Source organism: Sarcophilus harrisii, chromosome 4, assembly GCF_902635505.1.
Source record: "Sarcophilus harrisii chromosome 4, mSarHar1.11, whole genome shotgun sequence".
Taxonomy (NCBI): domain Eukaryota; kingdom Metazoa; phylum Chordata; class Mammalia; order Dasyuromorphia; family Dasyuridae; genus Sarcophilus; species Sarcophilus harrisii.
In genome coordinates, this window is record NC_045429.1 from 160,672,031 (window position 1) to 160,696,139 (window position 24,109).

Consider the following 24,109-nt stretch of genomic DNA (forward strand, 5'->3'; position numbering starts at 1 on the left):
GGATCAAGAAGGAAAAAAAAAAAAAAACCTGAGGGGAAAAAAAACAAAATGCAAGCAAACAACAACAGAAAGAGTGAAAATACTAAGTTGTGGTCCACACTCAGTTCCCATGGTCCTCTCTCTGGGTGTAGAGGACTCTCTTCATCACTGAACAATTGGAACTGGTTTGAATCATCTCATTGTTGAAGAGAGCCATATCCATCAGAATTGATTATTATATAGTCTTGTTGCCGTGTATAATGATCTCCTGGTTCTGCTCATTTCACTTAGCATCAGTTCATATAAGTCTCTCCAAGCCTCTCTGAAATCATCCTGTTGGTCATTTCTTACAGAACAATAATATTCCATAACATTCATATACCATAATTTATTCAGCCATTTGATGGACATCCATTCAGTTTCCAGTTTCTTGCCACTACAAAGAGGGCTGCCACAAACATTTTTGCATATGTGAGTCCCTTTCCTTTCTTTAAGATCTTTTTGGGATATAAGCTCAGTAGAAACACTGCTGTGTGAGAAGCACTTTAAAAGGAGTTCATATTTAAGTATGAAAAAGATCTGAGGTTACTGGAATTAATTGTGATGTCACATGTTCAATTTGCACTTAAAAATTACTTTGGCAGATGTGTGTAGAATGGTCTGGAATGGTGAGATGTATAAGAAGAATGTTTTGGTGTAGTGCCTTCTGCTATTCAGTAGGCTTCAGTAGGCTATTTGTCTGGTTCTGGGCTGTTACGAGTTAGGAATCCAAAAAGGGAAAAAAAAAAAACAGTCTCTGTCCTCCAAAAGCTTACACTCTAAATCAGGGATCCTCAAACTACTGGCCACGGGTCAGATGGGGCAGCTGAGGACGATTATCCCCCTCATCCAGGGCTATGAAGTTTCTTTATTTAAAGGCCCACAAGGTCCAAAGAAGTGCATCTGGATGGAAAATATAGAGACGATTAACTTGGGCACATTACTTAAATGGAGTTTTTGGGAGGAAATCACTCCACTCACCAGGGGCAGAGACCTCTAGTGAAGTATTCGTACCAATACTAATTCATCTTTCAGGATGATGAAGTTCTTTGGGTTATGATGGAGCATCCAAAAGACTACAACCAAGTGGAAAATGAGTGAGTGTAGATGGAAAAAAGAGGAGGACTTGGAACATAATCTTGGGAATCTTCAATAGTTAGAGGGTAATATTTATATGTATTAATACATATGTACTTGTGTATATATGTATGCATGTATACGTGCATTGTACATATAGGCACATACAAATAAATATAAATATTTGACTATATATGAACAGCTTTCAAGGGAGATTGATTAGTGGTTAGTTAGGGTAGAAAAGAACTAGATAAGATCAGTATTATGAAAACCCAGAGAGGAGAGAAAAGGCCAATATAGCTGTATCGCAATGTGGGATGTATAGTAAATCTGGGAAGACAGATGGAGCCCAAATTGAGAACAGCTTTAAAAGGAGTTCATATTTAAGTGTAAAGGAGATCTGAGGCCACTGGAATTAATTGAGTGAGATCACAATTTTACATCTGCACTTAAGCAAAATTACTCTTGGGGGAAGAAAGTAGTGAACACTTGTCAGATATACCAGATAGATAAAGAAGAGTAATTAGTGGGGGGAAAATAGGTAAAAGATTACTAATAACTTGGATCAAGCAATTACAGTTCAGTGAGTTTAGAAGCCACAGAGCATTGGATTGAAGAATGAGAGGACAGGAAGTACAGGTAACAAGTATAGGCCTCTTAGGAATTTGCATGAGGAGGAGAGAAGAGATATAAGATGATAGCTTGAGGAAATAGTAAGTTCTCGAAGATTTTTAAAGGGTTAGTCTGCTAGAGCAGATGGGCTAGAGCAGATTTTATAGAATCAAGGATACATTAGAAGGGTTAGCCTTGGCAAGAAAGAAAAGAGGAAAGATTGAGAAATGGAAGTAGTTTTAAGATAAAGAGAATTGGAAGTAGATAAAGGTCATATTGAATGGCTTAATTTTGGAAAATTAAACACAAGATCCTCAATTTAAAAGGGAAGAAAGAAAAGTGTGGGAGGCGTGAGAGAAAAAGTCTTGAAAACTTGTGTGGGAAGTGAGAAAGGGAGTATTAAATAATAAATAGACCTCGCTGCAGGGAGGATCCTGTTGAAATTGTATAACCTGAATTTCTAATGTGCCCATTTAGCACAATTATGAAACTTCTTCCAGCTGCTTTTAGGTACAAATCAGTAGGAATGGCAAAGGAAGATGATGCACTGTAGTTTGGCAAGAAATGGATAACAGTAAATAAGGAGGCAGAAGATAGTGTAAAGTTGAAATTGTTAACTTGAGTTGAATATAAAATAAGAGTCAAAGTCCTCAGTTTAGAGGGGAAAGGGAAAGTGAGAGGCTTTAGGAGAAGTGAAATTTGGAATCCCTTCTGGAGTATGATAAGAATTTTCGAAGGAATAACAGTATTGATTTGTTCAAGTGAAGGTTGACACTGGATAGCATGAATTTAGAAAGTGTAGTCAACATAGTTTTGAGAATAAGTTAAAATGGCCATCAGGTTGAGATTGGAGAGAGAACTAAGCAATAGTAGTGACCTCAGAAAATAAAAGAACTCTTAAGAGCTCTTACAAAGGCTGAAAAATGAGGTAAAAAGAGAAGTTATTATGGTCAGGTAGGGGAATGTCAAGTGGGGATTAGAATAATTGTTGGGTAATGGTGAACTCTATGTATGGCTGAAGTGGAGTGAAGGAGTATATAATTGGATTTACATAATTGTGTCATTTTATGATACCTGTTTTTATTGTACTCAAATGATAATTAGGGTTTTTTTTTTTTTTTTTTTTTTTTTTTTTTACTATGTAAGAAATGTTTGAACAAAAAACTGTTTTGAATAAACTGATTTTTTTCCTTTGTTCTAATCTTTGATGCTTTTTTTTTTTTTTTTTTTGGATGATAATACAACTTAATTCATCCCCCTTTCTTTCCCTTTGCTTTACAACTCTGGATCATCTTAGCTTTAAAGTTATGGATCTAGAAGTTGGGTTTTTCGTTTTCTAGTAGGTATATTTTATTTTTAATTTTTATTATTAAAATCTTAAACACCACTGAGGTCATTGTCTTAAGATTAGGCTAGATATAGATGATGCTTGTACTTTGATATTTTCTCCCTTAGCCGTAATTTTCAGTGTGATTTATAAAAACCTCAACATATCTTACGTGAAAGTAGAAGGGTTCTATATTAGTTCTTTGAGGGAGGTTTCAATTATCACTACTTTTTAAAAATATCTCTAAACAAGTGGCCAAGGGACCATACTATTCTTAAAATAAAAAACATAAGAGTAAAATAAATGTGTTAAATGCTTTTAATTTCTGGCAGGATGCTAGAGTTAATTCATCATAGATTTAGGTCCAATGTTAATGTACAATATTCTGGCATTAGGTAAGTTTGTAGTGTGTAGCACATAGAGATACCTAGAGAAGTAGACAACTCTCTTGGTTTGGTAATGTTATTTACAAAGCCTGATTGGATTGCACACTTTGGAATGGGGCAAGATAGTTTGGCTTTGGAATTATGTTAGCTGTCACTGCCCCACAGTGAAAAATCCTCCTTCACAGCAGCCATCATTTGAGTGTTTTTGCTATTTAACAGCATGATGCCTAAGCTCTAGATTTTAAAAGTAGCAAGAGTATCAGCAGCCTTTGAATTTTGGGTGAATACATATCTGGACCTTTTTCTTGTGATACTATAGATAATTTTAATTGCTTATTCTTTATTGTATGTGATTATGATTGTTAAAACAAGAGAGTATTTTGTATTTTAGCTACTATGTACCTTTTTACTGCAGAATTTAATTACCTGACCAGTCATTGTAAGGTTGAAAATTTAACAAACACTGATTGAATGAAGCAAATATATCTGCTTTATGATTACTTTTGTCTTTCATATAGATTCTATCTTCATTATCAAACTCTTTAGAACCTAAGGTAGAAGAGCTTGTTCTACAGCAGCAACATCTGTAGATAGGTCATATAGCCTAGGACTTTTTAAACTTTCTCCATTCGCAACCCCTTTTCCCTGAGAAATTTTTACATGACCATGGGTAGACAGGTGTATAAAATAGATAAATCATTAAAAAAATTTATTTTAAAACAATTCTTTGATATGCATATATTTTACTATTTATTAAAGACAAACAGATTTGCATCCTAATAATATGTACATGCTTGTTTATTTTTACATAAAGAATTAAATCTTGGCAGAATATTTGGCAATTTTTGATAATATTTGGTTATATTTTACTGTTGCAAAATTTTCACATCTCCCCACATTCAGTTACATGATCTCATAAAGGGTCCTGACCCATAGTTTAAGAAGCTTTGATTTAGTCCAACCATTTAATTTATAATTAAAGAAATTGAGAGCCATAATATATAATAAATGCTGAATGAATGTCACAGGCATGTTCATTAGTAGTTTAGAAGTTGGCCGCAGAGGAAAGAGGGACTGGGTATTGAAGGAAAAAAGTAGAGAGAAACAGTGATAGTTGAGGCAATTTGTACCCTGAGTACCAATTATGTACTAATTAGGAGAGTAATTCATAGACCATTTTGGTCAGAATTGAGAATTTACATAGAAAAACAAAATGAAAGGTGTATTTGAATGGATTTTGTAGTACCTTGAAAATAAGGCTAAGGTGTTAATAAGGCTTTAGTTTGTGTTCACTAAGCATTTAAGAATTTTTATTTTTTGGACTGAAGATGTTTGTGTGTAGTGTGTAGGTTGGGTTAAAATAACAGTTGTTGGATATTCATTATTGAGTTCCTTTTTGGAAAATATATCATCACTTAAGTCCTTTAAGATTTCCATTGTTTCAATTTTTCATTTCTTGTGGTATAACAATATTGGGTAACATTTATGAAATACAGTCAATTTAGCTAATTGACAGGCACTTTTGTTCCATGTAAATTGTGGCTTTTAATACTACAGCTGAGAAAAAAATTAATTTCAAAGCATTGAATATTTAAATTCATTCTTTATACTCTTCTTGGGAGATATTAAGTTTAGATAAGATGTAGGTCTGATTTCCAAAGATCTTGCCAGTAGGGCAATACAATGCCTTTAAAAAATGTCTGTAATATACACTACTGTCTAAATGCTTAAGGGATATTAGGCAGTGGCCTTTGAGTTTTGAATATTAGTGGGATGCTCATTGGAGTCATAGAAAAAAAAATAACAGTTGGGTTGGGCTTTAAAAGATAAGACAGCAACTGAAAGAAAAAGAGCAAGGTATTTCAAGCTCAGGGATCAACTGAGCAAAGTCATAAAGAGTTTAGAGGTCAGAAATTACTTTCTTTGAATGGAGTATAACAGTGCTTGGGGAGTTGGAGGTATAAAATGTGGCTGGAAACCTAGGGTGGCATAGAAGAGTGAACTTAAGTTGGAACTAAGGTGATAGGGTCTCATTGGAGATTTTTAGCATTAGTGTGATATGACTATATTTATGTGTTAAAAATGTTACTTTGGATTTAGATGGGGTTGAATGGAAGGGAAGGGCCATTTCAGAAGTTTTTTTTTTTTTTTTAATACTCCAGATAGGTGCTAATGGCAGGTGGTGGTACTAGTAGGTCTTGGAAATAGAACGAGAAGCCAGAAATGCTGTAGAGATAGAATTAATTGAATTTGGTTCATGGATATAAGACGAGATATCAGAAGAAAAATTAATGATATGCTAAAGTTATGAACCTGAAGCAGTTATATGAACAGTAGTTATATATATATATATATATATATATATATATATATATAAAATACTAATAATGAAGCCAAAAGTAGTAGTTAAGTTTTATGAGAAAATAAAATAATTACCCTCTAGGTTTTACATTTGTTTATTTTGAGATGATGGACAGAACAACCACATGGAAAATGTTCTTTGGACCAAAGTATAGAAATTCTGGAAACACTTTGGAATTATGCATAGAAAATAAAGCACTTAATGAACCTTAAAACCCTCACTATATATAAATGTTAACTGCTCTGAAAGCAGGAACCTTTAATTCATCCGTCCATCCATTCATTCATTATCTTAGTGTTCCCAGTTCTTAATCATAGTGCATAGTTCATAGGCGTTATTTAATACATGCTTGTTGACTGACTTGATGACAGTTCCAAGAACAAGACATTCCATTTCTTATCACCAGCCATTTTCTTTCCATATTCCCCAACTGTAGAATGTTTTCCCTTTTCCGTTCTGCCTGGGAGGCTTGACTTCCCAGCCTTACTCTGTGCCCCAACTAAATCATGTTTTTCAAGAAGCCTTTCTGAAGTTCTCTTAATTTTAGCATCTTTTCTCTGTTAATTATCTTTAATTTATCATCCTATATATAGCTTGCTTTGTATATATTTGTTTGCAAATTATTTTAAATATCCCATTAAATAATAAGCTCCCTGACCTCAAGGTTCTGACTGTCCCTGACAGTCCTTTGTCCTTTTTTGTATCCCCAGAGCGTAGCACAGTTACTGGCACATAGTTGGTGCTTAATAAATGTTTATTGATTGATTATTGATATATTTATTATAAATTATAAATAAATGTTTATTGATTGATTATTGAGTATGGAACCATTGAAATTTAAAAGATAGAGTAAGAAAGCCAGGGGGAGTATACAGTTACTAAAGCCAAGGAAGGAACTTCTTTCCAATATGAGGGAGTATTCTAAGGTTAGAAGTAGCTGAGTGATCAACTCAAAATAAAGATAAAGACCTCAGTTTACTGATTTGTAAAATGAGAGTTGGACTTAGTGGCTTCTAAAATTTTTTCCAATCCTAAATATATAATTCTTTGATTTTTGTCCTCTTTCCAGCTCTTTTAGGTGGGAGTTAGTTTCCAGAGAGGTTCTATTTTTGATATACTTTTTTTCTAGCCATTATATTCTCTGCCAGACTTCAACTATTACCTTTATATAGATGATTACCAAAGTTACATCACAGGATTTGATGTCTTGTTTGAGCTTCAGAGTCACATCTCTTAACTTCCTTTAGGACAGGAGTTCTTCAGACATGTGCTTTTACTTTTAGTTTTTCATCTTTACTTCTAGTTAATCAGTTAACAAACGTACATTAAGCTCTTAGTATATGCCAGGCATTGTGTTAAATGTTGAGCATACAAAGTAAGGCAAACAGTACTTCCTGCTATCTCACCTCTTACTGAAATTTATAATTTTCTTCAATTCCTTACAACCATTATTCTGAGAAGAGGGGTGTATCCATAGACTCTAACTGACTGCCAGAGAGTTCTGTAATAAAAAAAAAAGTTTAATGCTTTCCGTGGGATGTCTCTACCATATCTTCCATTAGCATTTCAAGTACAATGCATCCTAAATTGAGCTTATCCTTTCCTCTAGAGCTGTCCTTTCTGATGTTATTATTTCTTTCAGTGGAGTCCATTAATCTCCCATTTTGAAAAACTTGCAATACTTCATCTCTCATAGCAAATTTGCAACAAATTTTTTCAGTTCTCCCATCTACTTCTCTATTCAGTACCACTTTGTTGAGCTATTGTAATAAATCTTTTTACATTTTTTCTTCCATCTTTCCCTCTTCCAACTTACCCTTCGTATTGCTCTCAGAATAATCCTCCTTATCTGAACGATGTAGTGTTCATAAATCTTGGATCCCTATTGTCTAGTTAAGTAAAGGTAAGATGCCTTCCATTTTGAAAAATTGAAAAAAGACTTCACATTCTGAAGACTTTGTTAACTTTACGTTCTTATTCTTATGTCACTCCCTGTCATATGCTGTTCTTTAGACAGATTGTGTAACTATCTCTAGAATATATCCCGTACTTCTTGGACTTGATAACCTTTACTCCTGATGATTCGAAAAGCATCTTTTACTTTTTTTTAGTTGACCATCTCAAATGACATTTCTATAGAATTCTTTGTACCTCACAAAATACTTGTACTTAGTGATGTATTATTAATATTAGTTATCTGTGTCTAAATATTATTCCCTACCAGACTGAGCTTTGTGAGTAATTACTCACTTTGTATCTCTCCCATTGTACTTTGTACATTTAAGAACTCAGTGCTGGAATTGAATTGAGGGAATAGACCTCAGATTAATTTAGGAAGAATAAATAAGACAGCTCACTGGATATAGAGCGAGAAACTAGGGATAATACACAAGATTTTGAAATTGATTCCAATGACAGAAATTAGAAAGTCTCAATGAGTAGCTCATTTTGGGTGAAGTGATATGTTGAGTATGATTTTAGAATATTTTAGTTTTGTGATAATAGTCTTTAACATAATGTCAAAATAGAATAAAAGTATAAATGAAGTTCACTGGAGAATGGAATTGTACACTTGTGAGTCTCTCTCGTGTGTGTGTGTGTGTGTGTGTACATACAGAGAGAGATGAGTTTTGTGTGTGTTTCAAACCAACAAGCCAATGATTTGAGAAAAGCCTGGAAAGACTTCATGAACTGATGTTGAGTGAATTGAGCAGAACCAGGAGAACATTGTACACAATAAGAAAGATTTAGCTCTACTCAGCAATACATCAATCCAAGACAGTTCCAACAAACTTGGGATGGAAAATGTTATCTGCATCCAGAGAGAGAGAGAGAGAGAGAGAGAGAGAGCGCTATGAAGACTGAATGCAGATGGAAGCATATTATTTTTGTTTATTTTGCCTTTTCTTTCTCATGGTTTTTTCCTTTTATTCTTTTTCTTAACATGACTAATATAGAAATTTAAAGTGACAGTACCCATATAACATCAGATTGCTGATATAGAGGGAAAAAAAATTTGCAACTCAAAATCTTAAAAAAGGAATGTTTAAAACTGTCTTTACATATAAGGGATAAATAAAATACTTTTGAATTAGAAAAACCCCATCAAACCAGGATGGATAGATGCCTCTTCCTTGACTTCATTAATATTACACTCTCTTGGCTTGAAGATTTCTGAAGACAGAATCGTAGAGTGAAAGAGCAGACATCTGGAATATGCCCAAATTTAGGGGAAAAGATGAAGAAGTAGAACTATTTAAGGAGAAAGAAGAAATGATTAAAGAGTTATAAAAGGACATAGCCAGCAGGAAACATAAAGATATAGTACAACCACAGGATTAAGTACATTGCATTTTTACAGTTGGATAGTGATTGGTGATTTTGGACAAAGTTGATTCAGTAGAATAAGTAGACTACTGAAATTTGTATGTTTTCAGTAAATCAAGTGAGAAAATATACAAATGAGAAAGTGCATACTTTCTAAACCTTGAAGTGCTACATGAATACTAGCTGTTGATGATGGTGATACCAGTAATGGGAAAATCCACTTGCAAAGGGTTATAGAGTGAGTGGGTAATAAGAAAAGCAAAGCAGGATTAGTATGAGTTTCGGACCTTACATCAATCAGTGAGTATATGGAAATATGGGGCTATATATTCTTTTTTTTTTTTTAAATATGAAGTTTTTTATTTTCAAAGCATATGCATAGTTTTCAGTATTCATTTTTTTTCCTCCCTCCACCCTCTCTCCTAGATGGCAAATAATACAACATATGTTAAATGTTCATTTCTTCTATACATATTTCCACAATTTTCATGCTGCATAAGAAAATTCAGATCAAAAAGGAAAACAAATGAGAAAGAAAACAATGCAAGCAAACAACAACAAAAAGTGAAAATATTATGTTGTGATCTCCGCTCAGTTCCCACAGTCATTTATCTGGATACACATGGCTCTCCTCATCACAAGACTATTAATTGGCTTTATTTACCTCACTGTTGAAAATAGCCAAGTCAATCAGAATTGATCATCGCATAATCTTCTTGTGTAGAGTTCTCTAGATTCTACTCGGCATCAGTTTTTACTTAGCATCAGTTCACTTGAGTCTCTTCAGGCCTCTCTGAAGTCATCTTGCTGGTCATTTCTCATAGAACAATAATATTCCATTACATTCAACAAATAAAAACAGGAATGATGGCCATTCACTCAGTTTCCAGTTTCTTACCATTACAAAAAGGACTCCTATAAACATTTTTGTATATGTGGGAGACTTTATTTTAAAGCTAAATATAAATGATTTCTTGATGATTAATTGTTCAGTATCATTTATTTCTTCTCATATATATGTATGGATGTAATTGATACATCAGCATCTATAATTTCTAACTTCATCTCCCAATAAAAAATATTGGGTAATTTTTAGGAACTATTTATTTATAGTATCTTGTTCTTTTTATATTGTAGCTGCTCAGTTTATTTACTCAAGACATGACAAACCATCATCATTTGTTGAGCCAGTAGAAGAATATGACTATGAAGATACAAAAGAACCTACTAACTCTATTTCTAATCATCAGCTTAGTGGAATTGATCAAGGTATAGTAAAACAAACCAAACAAATCAACAACCCCCCAAACCTCTGAGGTTAGTTCCTTAAACAAATAAAAACGGGTCTAGTCCAAAAGAAAAAAGGCAAGTTTTTTTTGTTGAGAAAATCTTTAAGCAAAAATGATAGATTTTAGCCATGCTTATAGGATTACAAACTGTATAGAAATGTGGATGTTAATTTGGAAAGTTTAGGTCTGTTTTGTGACACTGTATAATGTGGTTTTTTTGACCCTTGTTTGCCATAGCTCGTCTTTACTCATGCCTTGATCACATGAGAGAGGTGCTTGGAGATGATGTCCCAGATCAAACAATGATTGAAGCAGTGTTGCAAAGTAAATTTGATGTGGAAAAGGCTTTAGCTATGGTGCTTGAGCAAGATAAAAAGCAGACCAAGAGTGAGGAAGCTATCTCCATGGGAAAGGCAACAAAAGGTATGCTATTAATTGTCTTAAAACCCATTATTACTTTTAATAAGTTAACATTTGACAAAGTTTTGAATATACCTAACTCTTGCTCTTCAGATTGATTACTTAATTGATGGATTTTTTAGGGTGTCATGCTGTTTCATGCACCTAATTGTCTCTCTTTGGGCTTATTTACTATTTGTTTTTATATTTTGCCTGGGCAGATCAAATCAAATCAAATTAAATTTGAGTTAATAAGTTTCTTGTTAGTGGTGTAAATAAAAAGGAAATAGGTAGGAAATGGAAATTAATAGTAGAAACAAAACTGGGGATTAGATATTTAACTAATACTTTTTTTTTAAACTATCATTTCTTAGAAAATCATATAAATGGGAACTGATATCGATTCAATGTTTAAACTTGTAAAAGAGCCAAATTCAGTTTTTGTTTGTAGAAAATTAATTAGCTTTAATATTAAAACTAAAAAGAACTATATATTACCTATACATTGTGCTATTTACATAGTACATTTGAGCCTTTGTTTTTGTATTTATATTAGGCTCTTCTCACATTATTTGAGCTTTTTTGTACCTAGTGTCCTGGATATGCAAAATGTTTTACTCAGGTTAAAGCAAAGTTGTTGGCTGAAGCTGCCTTTATTTGGGCAAAATTGACTGACCATTGTGGGATTTAAATATTTAACCACGGTTTCATTTTTTTAGTTAACTATTTTAGACTAAAGAAAAATTGTTTAAGCAGGTTTTTCTTAGGTACTTGCATATGTTTAAAGATTGAATTTTGTAAAGTTTTCTTTTGTTTGGCTTTTTTAAAATTAAATTTTTGGGTTTAAATTTGAGTAACCAGGGATCTGTTAAAATCTTAATAATTTAACAGTTTATTAATTTAAGAATTAGGGTAATTTACACAAAGGCTACGTAGGTTGATGGCTTTTATAGGGAAATAATATAAAAAAAGAGAGAGGGAATATTTACTCAAAATTATCCATTTTATAAAAATAATTGGACTACTAATAAATCTTCACTTCACTAAAGTAGGATTCAAGGTCCAGTACCTGTTATTAGCTTAGGTAATAATTCCTGTACATATTAAAAAATAATAAAACATCAATTTATAAAATTCTGCAATTCAAATTTTTCATGAATTCAGATTTATTGAAACCCTGGTAATTCATACTAGCTTTTATTTTGCAATATATCTGTACTCCTGAATAAGATAAATTAAGAAAAAACAAACTAATACCCCCCCCCAAAAAAAACCCAACTCTCATTTAAGTAAATCATTTCCTATATTAGTAGCTATATATATATATATATATATATATATATATATATATATATATATATATATATATATAAAAATAGCTTTTTATTTACAAGTTATATGCATGGCTAATTTTACAGCATTGACAATTGCCAAACTTATTCCAATTTTTCCCCTCCTTCCCCCCATTCCCTCCCCTAGATGGCAGGTTGACCAATGCATGTTAAATCTGTTAAAGTATAAATTAAATATAAGTATACATTTCCAAACAGTTATTTTGAGTAGCTATATTTTTTAATTGTTAAAATTTTCAGTTGCAAATGGAAGGTAACAATGTCTTGAAAGTATCCTTCAGAATATTTCTTAAATAATGACCTGCACCTCTTTATTCATGTCTCAGTTCTTTAAAGAAACATTTAGTAATTAAATGCCTCGTTTCATGTTTTCTTTTGGTTGCTGTGACTGTCTTCTCCATATGTGGAACTTTTTTTTTCTGGAACCATTAATCTGAAAATTACTGGCTATTGTAAGGTAAGGAGTCTTATTTTGTTCATCTGAAGTATCAACTGATAATGTTCAATGCTTTTTTCCTTCATCCGTAAACCACTCAGGGTGCAGTAGTAACCCTTTTGAGTTTTGTGACTCAGTACCTAAAGATGGATTATCTTGTAATTCTTCAAATATCTTGAGTCACCGTTTACTACATAAAAAAAAGAAACTTGACAGGCCTCACAGTGATAAGAAACTAGAATCATGTAAGTCATCAAAAGAGCTGTCATTAGCTGACCTAATTAATGATATGCCACATGATTCATTTTATGAATCTCTTAACAGTCAGCCAAAAGTTAAATTTTCATCTAGAAGTGACCTTGAAAATATGATTTCAGATAGTGTAGATGGTAAATTATTGGGAGCTGATTCATCTGTGTCTCCTTCCTTGGATATTTCTGAGTATAAGGGAGGACCAGATTTGAAAGCATTAATGCAGACAAAAAGATCGGATAGTTCTTTGTCTATTGAAAATAATTTACTACCCATTGTTGAAAACATTCCAGTACAGAACAACATGGAAAGTATTAATTCTTTTTACTTAACTAACACATTAGAAAACATGACCCTTGATAACAATGTAAGTCACCTTCAGAATAAAAAGGCAGAATTATCTGGAACTGTTCTTTCAGCTCAGCAGTGTTCCAAGAAACATAATTTAGAAAAAGATAGGGTACAGTTTTCCAAATGTGAAAGTCCATCTCTCACAGAACTATTTCAAGAACACAAAGAAAATAATCCAAGCCAGTATTTTTCTTTATCTGATCTTTGTAACCAGTCTTCTGCCAGTTTTACAGATAAGAGTTTGGGATCTACACCATTGTCACAAATAACTCAGTATCAGTCTTCGACTGGAATACCCGAATTAACAGGATCTCTGTCATCTTTGGCATTTTCTAAAGCTTCTCCTACTAGAGATCTTGAAAATTTGTCTCTTTCTGATTTAATTGCAGAATCTATTAATGAAGTAGATAAATCTCAAATTAAAAAAGATCCTTCTATGTTAGATTTACCTGAAATAAAGTCTTCTGCAGTAGATTCAAATATTGATCTAAGTGTCCTTATAAAAACCCCAGAGATCTTTCCAAAACCTATAGAAAACCAATCAAATATCTTAATATCAGGAGCTAAAGTTCCAAGTTCTAAGCTAGTGAAAAATTCTAGTTTCTCCAAAGAGAATAAGAAAAGCAAGAAAGGCTATATTACTAGAAAACCAGCTTTTTCTCTTTCTTGGACAAAGGCCCTTGCTGCTAGACCATCAGCTTTTGCTTCAACACTGTGTCTTCGATATCCACCGAAAACCTGCAAGAGACACACCTTTGACCTCTATAAGACTTTTCTTTACAGTAGACAAGTTCAAGAAGTAAAGGACAAAGAAATAGGTCCTCTCAAAGTAATAACACCATTTGACTTCAAATCCGCATCCCCTGATGATATTGTGAAGGCTAATCAAAAGAAAGCTTTTACTAGAGAATAGTGTAAAAGAGGAGAATTCGACAACAGCCTTTTCTTTTAAACCAGTTTAAAATCTCTACAGAATAACTTTATACTTTGGAATTGTAATTAATTTTTATTACATATTTTAAAAAATGTATCTGAATTGATAACTTTAATTCATTTGTATTATTGCACTGAAATTAATCATTTGCTATCCGTCCTCAGTAATCATTAATGACATGTATAATTAACCATCTGAGCCCCCATAATGTTTACAAATTGTGTATATAGAGTTGTTATTCAGACATCAAACCAATTTTATTTGAAACTTAATTTAGCTAAAAAATTTTTTCCAGATTTGAAATGAATAATTGTATTTTATAAAGCTTATTTTTGAAGTTGTAAAGATTTTGCTTTTCTACTAAGAGTATTCAATACATTTAGCAATCATTTTGGATTACTAGTTTAGTGGATTTTAAAAATTATATGCATATGGCATTGCATGCCTAGAAAATAGTTTTAAGATTATAGTTTTAAGAATATTATTTGTGTCATTTCAGATTATACTGTTTTTCTGGGTATCAGTTTAAATGTATAGTCAATTCTGAAATTCCAAAGCTTTAAGAAAGATATTCTGGGGTGTAAATAAATCGTTTGCTGCTAAACATCAAATAGAAACCAGTTAGTGGGACCACTTTTATAATTTGAAATGTATATTGTTAGTCGTAGAGATTGTTTACACATTTGTTCTTACTGAATGTTTTCAGACACAAAACATGATGCTTTTTTTTGTGGGGGAGGAATGGATAAGAGGTATCTTTTTTTATTAGTTTTATTTTTTATTTTAGAAAAATGTTCAAAATCAAGGCTTTTCTTTTCTCTATTAATAGATATTTGCCCAATAAGAGCTGGTTTTGGGTACAATCAGACCAAGTTAAAACTATTTTAGTCATTTTTCATCTCTGAAAGAAAAATAAATCAGACCCTTTTGAACTTAAAATTATTTTTGGTTTTTAGTAATTAGGATTTAAGCAATACCACAGAAAAGTAGTGATTCTGACTGGGTGTATTCCAATTCCTTAAAACCTTCAAAATTTTCTTCCTCCAGAACCTTTTTGTGATGTGGACATGAATACTGTATTTCTTAAAAACTACATCAGTAGAGTATAAGCTCTGGGAGGCTCAATTAAACTGGAAAGACTTCAAGTAGTAGTATAAAGATAGTATGTTTGTCATTTGAGGACAAGCTAAGCTAAATTTGGAGAGGATCACTAATTTGACTCTAGGGTCATGAATATCCAGTTATAAAAGTTCTGAAAGATTGTTTACTAAGTTGTATAAGGGATATAGTCCTCCATCAGTTAAATCACAGATCCATGAAGAATTAAAATATGTATATGCATAGAGAACATTTAATAGGCATTTTAATCTGCTAGAAAGGCTAAACATGGTACACTATCAGTATTTGTATTTGAGGTATTTTTAATGTGTGTGTGTTTGGCATTGTATATTATGTAAATGTATAGTTAGGTCAATGTATGATGCTTATCATTTCTAGCAGGTATAAATGACTACAAATTCTTTATTTCCCATAAAGCTTACTTTTTATTCAGGTAAATAAACATTTTCTCTTGGCAGCTACCTGGAAATAATATGTTTAAATATCAAAAAGTCACCTCTTGCAATAAGAAAACAAATCGACTTTCCCTATGAACTTTAGGATTTTTATAGGGATTTAAAAAAAAGTTTTTTTCTAGCTACCATTTAACTTATTGCTCAGGAGTATGTCTCAGTATTTATTGGTTGTATGTATAATAATGATTTTGAAAGTAGCATTTTTGGTAAAAAAAAAAAAAAAAAACTTGAAGTGAATTTATACTAATTGTTCTTAAAAATAAATATTTGATTTTCATATTTTGAAGACTATTATACATAATGAACAATATTCTTTGCAAGGCTAATTAGGCATTCAGGGTGAGGTTCTGTTTGGCATTTTAGAATTTCATACTTCATTACATTATAGATAATGCTGCTACTGACTTTAAAATTTTAAACTATATTTTGGCTTTTTGGGGGGTATCAGTTTTGTAGTTCAAAAATAATTTTGTGTTTGGTCAACAGTTGTAAGAAAGTAGCAAACTACTTAATAATTTTGAATTTTTAAGTCAATATTTTGAATAAGGTTGGGAGATAGGAAGGTAACAACTCATTTTACATGAAACCATTTTCAGTTTTAAAATATTGTTAAGCCCAAATACCAAATATCATAATACCGATATAGATCAGTTCAGAACTCTGGACACAGTTTCCTACCAAAACAATGTTTGAAATAATGGTTAGATTGCTAGAGTAGACAACAAAATCAATTTTACTTGTAAGGTAGCTTAGTTAACTCAGGATATGCGTTGCCAACAATTGTGTTACAATTACGTTAGATTTTTTTTTCAGCTACACAGTGTAAGGTTAAATAGGTTATTGTGAAGTGATCCAAAAACATCTACTACGTACAATTTTATTTCTTTGGGAAAATGGATTCTGTAGCATGAGTTAAAAGCAGCAATCTTCTTGTTGTTTTGGTTCCAATATCTCTTCCTGCCAGCATACATGGTCAGACATGCAGAAATACTAAAATACACACATATTTGGCTCAGGTAAAACCTTTGCATTCTCTGAATTCCTTGAAAAACATCCAGGTTTGAACTAGTTATACTTATCACTGTTTGTATGTAGGAATGTGCTTGTACTTTAATATTCAAGTAATGACTGAATATTGATAGCACTGTGTAGATATTTTAAACTACCATTTATTCAGCAATAAGTTTGTAGTCTAGATATGTTATGTAATTTTACTTTCATTCTTCCAGTTCAAACATAAATTTTGAGGTGTGTGTAAAGCAATTGTTCTTTCTTGTAATTTTTATAACATCAAAAAAAATTTTTTATAATAGGAAAATATTTTTACTAATTGCCTTTGACATAATTTCTTTTCAGAAGTAAACCAATTAAAAAGTAATTGTCATGTTTACTTTTATTTTCTTAAGATTTTTTTATGTAGAGGTTTGATTCTTCAGTATCACTCAAGTATATAATCAAAGCCTTTACTTGGCTGGGCTTTCTTTTTCTTTTTTGAGATGATGCTACTTAATAGTAATTACAGAGAATTATAGGATATCTTTATACAAGATTTCTTCCCTGTATCTTTAAAAATACTGCTTTATTCTATTCCTATTTTCTACTTAAAAAAAGAAAAATTTGCTTACTGAACTAATTTTTTTTGCCTGTCAGCTTTGTATTCTTATTTCTCAACTTTTTTAAGTACTGACTTAAGTCAGTACTTAACTGACTTTTCTGCTTTTGTCTGATTTAATTAGATCATTGGTTCTTGTATTAATAACAGACCACAGGCAATTAATGTGTATTTTCAAACAGTGTCTTAAGTTGTTTCAAAGCACTGAATGGTAAGTTCAATAGCTTATCATCCTGAAGGGAGCCCTCCTGAAATATTTTGTTTAGTATTTGACAGTGGAGAAATATACAGTGCTCCTTTCGGGGGGAAATCATGAATTTAGTGTTATCCAACTTATATTGAACCAGAATCAGTATAAAAGATATTGTAAATATGAGAAACGGGTACTTAAAAAACAAACAAATAAACAAACAACTACATAGAATCAGAACTGTGAAAGTAGTAATTTGTCCTAGCAAGTTAGTGTAGAAGTTCCTATTGGCTAATTTGCTTTCTGGTATTTTATATGTGTTGAAATGTTTGTGAGGTCTTTTGATAAAAAATTCTTTTCTACTTTTCAGATAACTTGTAATTTAAAAAATGTACATATAATTATGTATGGGAAAGTTGAACTCATTGTATATTGGAATTTAGATTTTTAGTTTATAAAGTATTTGTTATGTGTATAAACTCAAAATGTGGACATTTTACAAAAGGTTAATGTTGAAAAATGTAATGTTAAAGTTTTTTATGTAAAGTGTAAAAAAAATGCATCACAGATTTACATGTTGATTTTTAAAAAATATAAACCTGAAAATTTCACAATGGTGTTTGAATAATTTTTATTATAGGTACTACTTAATGTTTCTGTAAATGAATTAAAAAACAAGACAAACTGGCTGTGTAGAATTTCTTACAGAGCTGATATTAATCATTTAAAAAGCTTAGGTTTAATGAGAGTAAAGCTTTTTTATGGTCTTTTCTTTTACTTTTTGATCAGAAATCAACTTTGAATATCCATTATAGATTTGGTTGTGAATAATTTGGTAATTATAAGAAGGTCAGTGGAAGGAAAGTGAACTTACCCAAGCAGAATTTATTTTATAAAACATTTTTTATCTGTGTAACTTGGCTTCATTGTTGTCTCTTAATCTGTTTAATCAATTTACCTATCATCCCTTTCATTATTCAAAAGAATGAACTCATTTATTGTAAATAAAGAGCTTCTTATTGAAAGCAACATCTCATATTTAAGAGAGTCAGATGCATAAAGAGAGTCTGGAGCCTTAGACATATCAATACATGTTTTCCCCACTCTTTGGAAAGCTGTCTTATTATAGAAGCCCCTGAACAAAACCATAGCAGCAGGCTTTTAAGAGAACTCAGATTCTAGCAAATGATTTTTAGATACCAATCAGGACATACAGTCAGGAAAATATTCAAATTCTTGACACATTCTTTCAGTGTGTAAGTATGATATACCTTATTGAGACAGGGCTGAATTGAATCATGAAGGCGATATATTTGGCTTGGTCTTTGCAAGTTTCTCTTGGATTTTGATTCATTTCAACACACATTTATAAAGCATTCTGTGCAGAGCATCATGGTAGAAGATAGAAATTTTGCATAAGATAGGGTCCTAAACCTCATGTAGCTGATACTCATAGAGAAATTAAGTTACTTGGAGGGCACAGTACTGCATGAATAGAAATATACAAAATTAAGTGCTAATATAAGTTTCAAGGGGGAAATTAATGATTAATGAGAGATCAATGGACTTATTTTAGGGACACTTTTATGGTTACTATGCTATGTGACTTGTTAAGACCTGCTTTTTATAGGTTTTATACATTTGTATGGGTTGTATGCAATCCTCTTTATACTGGTACCAGGCCATAGTCTGCACTTTGATCTCATGAAAAGAGTATATTCTTAGTTTCTTCTACCTCCTTTTTGTCATAGGCTTTTCCTTGGGCCCTTTCTTTCCATCCATTAGGGTGTTAAACTGAAAGAAATCAAAGAGGGAGAACAACAGTCATTTAGATAGAGCAGCTTCTTTATTTTACATAGGAAGAAATTAAGGTAGAGATAGGTGAATTCATGTAGCTAAGACCATAAGACTATTGAGGAAGAGTCGAACTTCTGATAACACGTGAATTTATGGTGTTTTATAAATGTTCCTGTCATTAATATTGTCATCATTATTGAGCCAGGAAGATCTAGGTTTAAGTCCTACCTCTGCCATATATGGTCTGTGTGACCTTGGGCAATTTACTTTTCAATGTCATGGGCAATTCTAAAACTATAATTTGCACAACAGTTGCTGATCTGCCTTGGTTGAAAGAGTTTTCTTGTTAGGAATTCCTTATAACAAAAAAAACATGGGTCTGGATCAAACATATATTGAAGACGTTTTCAAATCTTGCCTCTTAATACATTAATGCTTTGCCTTTGCCGCAATTGGGAGTCATTCTCATTCAACTCTTTATTGAAATTTTGGGAGTAAATTTTAAAGTAGAGTTTAGAAATATACAATACATCAGGGAATTCAACAGAAACAAAAGTTCATAGTATATAAGAATATTCATAGCCACTTGCATTGTAATGGGAAGGCTAGAAACAAAGTGGGCAGCCTTCATTTGAGAAATGACTGAGAAAAACAATGGTGTAAATATCTAATGGGATGTTGATAATATAGTAAGAGATAAAGAAAATTAGGAATTAATTGGAAGTTTGTGAGAATAGAGTGTGAAATCAGCAGATCCAAGAGAACAAAATATACAATGACCACAGTGTACATGAAGAGACCACTGAAAGGAAGTCTGAGTAACTGAAAATGCAGTGAGCATCCTAGAGAACAGATATTAAACCAAAGTATTTGGAATCTGAAAAAGTGGGTTCAAATCTTGCCTCATACACACACCAACTGTGTTATCTTGGGCAAGTCACTGAACCTTTCTGTACCGTAATTTTATCTGTTAAGTGATTAAACTTGATATCTGAGACATTTTCTAGCTCGAAATGTGTGATTCTGTATTCTCAGAATTTTCTTTTCATGACAGAATGTCTAGGAGAGAATATATTGTTCATTATTGGATGTTTTTACTTCATTATTTTTCTTTGTCACAACGAAAGAGTAAAGGGGGTAATTTACATGATTGTGTAAAGATTTTTTTTTTTTTTTTTAAGTAGAAGATAGGCTTTTCCCTCCTCCCAGTATCCTCCCTCATGTTATCAAGGACATTCTATTGATAGTAGCTTGTTTCTGTTGTGTTCACTTTCATACTTTCCCTCAGATTTTCCTACCCTGCAGTTTCCCTGCTTTGTGTCCTAAGATGATGATTAGCCAACATAATCAGCTAATCACTGCTAGAAGTTGTATATCCTGAAAGTTACTACATTGTTATTTCACTTAAAGGAGTGGCTGAATAACAGGAAATTATAATTGAGGTAGGAACACAGCAGCCCACTGGAGATATTTTTGGCTATTTGTAATGTGTTGCATTTTTGGCTGATATTTGGGGAATATGTGTTGCCTGTAGAATCATAACCTGCTAGGTAGTTGCCTGCACCATTTCCACACCGAGCCAGCCTTATCTGTGATGCAACATTTATGAGAGTTGACTTGGTAGCACTTAACACTGTGCCTGGCACATAGTGGTGCTTAATAAATACTTATTAAATTGAATTGGTAGAAAGACTGTCTCAAAAATCAGGAGATTTGGATTTGAATTTTAGCCTTGTCAATTAATAGCTATATAATATTAGGCAATTCACTTCATCATCCCAAAGCCTCAGTCATCTGTAACCCCTTGTTGCCAATGCTTCTTTTGTAGCATGCGTCAAATGTGGGGTGTGGTTACACAGTCAGTAAAAGAAAAAGTACTAAAATAATCCAGCTACCTTAAAGTATTCTGGAATATTATAAATTCTATTTTGATTAATGGTAATTATTTCTTAATATTCAAAAAATTAACATTTCATTTTTGTTTCCTATACTTTTTGGGGGTACAGTTAGAACCCTCCTTTTTAACAAAACTCTTAAAAGTTAGTAACACTGCATGTAACTGATTCTTGTTTAAGGAGAAGTCTTATATGGCATATCTCACTTAATGAGTAGATAGTTAATATGAGAAGGACCAGATACTTCATTTTGCTGCAAATGTTTGCTTGGTCCTGTGAGGTATTTTTAAATCCTGATCCCCTTTTTAAATGTAAGATCATTTTAATAAATCAAAGAACTGTTATTTCATTCATTTGTAGCTTAGGCAAATTCTCAGGGGGTTATTGGCACCTTAAGAGAGGTGTTATGGCTTGCCTTTGTTCCCATAGCTGCTAAGTTTTTGAGTAGGACTTGAACCCAGGTTTTCTTGTCTCCAGATGTAGCACTCTCTCCATTAAGCCTCTTATTGTTCATTGTATGAAATAGACTTCTGTGAGTCAACCTATGCATTAATCATCTTTTTAAATTATATTACATCTGTAATTAATTACACCTTTTTTTTATAGCTCCAAATTCATCCTGAAGTCCAGGTAGCCTACTTACATATAAACTTTTGAAACATACGACTTGTCTTAGTAAAAGCTTTCATAGAATTTAACATTGCTAGAATACAGAAACATAAATGCTTTTTTCCAGCATTCTATCTGATCTTACTTTTAATGGCTTATTGTTGACTTTATATTGTAGTCATTGTATATGTTGTAACTTTGACTCTGCTTTTTTCATTCTGTATTTCGTTTACCAAAGTTATTTCTTGTTTCTCTGAAATTTTTATGTATGTTTTTATTTATGGTACAGTAGGATTCCTTTGTGTTAATATATTATATTTTTTATTTGCAAAAAAGGAAGGAAGGTACCTTCTAGCTCCTTCTTGGAGTCAAATTTAATTATAATTTTCTAGCCTTCTGATTTGTTATTGTTATAAATTCAATTTATACTAACAATTTTACTTGTTAGACTTTTAGTATATATTAGTCTAGTCATTGTATGTATTAGTTTCCTATTTCTGTTTTAATTCACTTTGCATCAGTTGATATAAGCTGTCAGTACCTTCTTTGTATTCTTTATACTTCTTTTGGTTCATGATTGTTTGATTACTTCCATATACTACAATCTGCCTATTTCTCAATTTATGGGCATTTACCTTGTTTCTAGTTCTTTGTTATTAAAAAAAAGTTCTGAAAAGAATTACAAATTATTAACAAAGAAAAGAATACTCAAAATCAGTAAGAATAAGAGAATTGTGAATGAGAATGGATATTGAAATTTCATTTTACATCTAGAAGATCTGCAAAGATAATAAAATATGGTAGAAATGTGAAAGTGATAGGTGTACTAAGACACTGTTGGTGAAGTTGTGAACTGGTCTAGCCACTCTAGAATAGTTTGTGAAGATAATGACTGAAATGTCCATAATGCTTTCACAAAAAGAGTTCACTATTAGGTATATACTCCCAAATAACTCAGACAAAAAGGCCCTAAGTGAGGGTCACTGCAACATGTGGAGTGACTAGTATATATATGTATGTGTATGTATGTATAGTATGAATATTGAAAGAATCTAAAAAGTTTGCTTTTAAGCTTTCTTTTAATTAAAAAAAAGCTTATTGCTTAACTTTTGATTATGCATACAAATTCTTTTTATACAAAATTTAATTTTCCTCCCAGGAAGTAATCTTTTCCCTCAGAGAAATTTTTAATTTTATCATCATTATCAATCAGTGTTTAAATGCCAAGTGTACTAGGCACTATGCTTGATGTTATAAGGATGTAAATACAAGACATAGTCCTTGCCCTCAAAGATCTTATGGTATAGATTGTGAAACAAAACTGTACATGAAAAAGGAGTGCAATAAAAGTAAGTTTAATCCTTCCTCCTTGCTTGTAGTAAGTTTAATCCTTCCTTCTTGTTTGGATTGTTTTAAAAGCTTTGTAACTCTTCTCCCCTGCCTTTAGTCCCTAATTTCTCCCTTTCATTTTTCATACCACTGCCAAAATAATTATCCTCACTCAAGTTTCAAGATATCTTTGTGGACAAGAAGGGAAAATGTGAATTGTATGATGTTTAGTTAGATTTGTTTAATATTGACTGAATATGTGAACTGAAAAACTTGACTCTATTTTCAAAACTTTTTCTGTTTAACACTGATGTATTGGGGAATAGCTGAATAAGTTATGGTAAATGAATGATATTATTCTGTAAGAAATAAGGCTGATTTCAGAAAGACCTAGGTAGATGTAAATGTAAAGAAATGTAAACTTCAGTAAGTTTTTTTTTATTTTTTATTTTTAATTTTTTTCAGTTGTATTCAACTCTTCACTACCCCTGTGGGATTTTCTTGATAAAGAAACTGGAATGGTTTGCCATTTCTATCTCCAGCTCATTTTAGAGATGAGGAAACTGAGGCAAATAGGTTTACATGATTTGTCTAGGGTCACACTACTATTAAGTGTCTGAGATCACATTTGAACTTAAAAAGATGAATCTTCTTAACTCCATTTGGCACTCTATCCGTTGTGCCATTTAGTTGCTGTACAGATGTAAACTATGTTTAAATAGATTTAAAATAAAGATTTTAAAAATAGATTGTATGTGTACAGAATGGGCAAGGGGGACCTAACTAAATGATAGTTTGTGTGTGGGGAAAGAGGTCTTGGTACTTTAATGGAGTACAGTGTTAGTAAGAATAAGTGATAGTAATAATAATAATAATAACTAAAAACTATTATAATCTCAGACTTAATTAATAGAATCAAAGTGCCTAGAGAAAGGTATAACTTCTGCTGTATTCATCTTTAGTGAGAGACTTAGTGGAAAT

General features: G+C 32.0%; 1 protein-coding gene across 2 annotated transcripts in view; it reads left to right on the plus strand.

The window, feature by feature from the left end:
- The window catches only part of HBS1L (HBS1 like translational GTPase), a 131,654-nt gene that overhangs the window by 11,081 nt on the left and 96,464 nt on the right, over positions 1–24,109 (plus strand). The window contains exons 3-5 of one of the 2 annotated variants that reach the window (XM_003769473.4): positions 10,247–10,378; positions 10,636–10,821; positions 12,612–23,163. In XM_003769473.4, the coding sequence (XP_003769521.1) occupies positions 10,247–10,378; positions 10,636–10,821; positions 12,612–14,101 (1,808 nt within the window). In that variant the 3' untranslated portion in view covers positions 14,102–23,163. Of the gene's footprint in view, positions 1–10,246; positions 10,379–10,635; positions 10,822–12,611; positions 23,164–24,109 lie in introns of those variants that run through there. The other variant, XM_003769472.3, reaches the window with a different exon arrangement.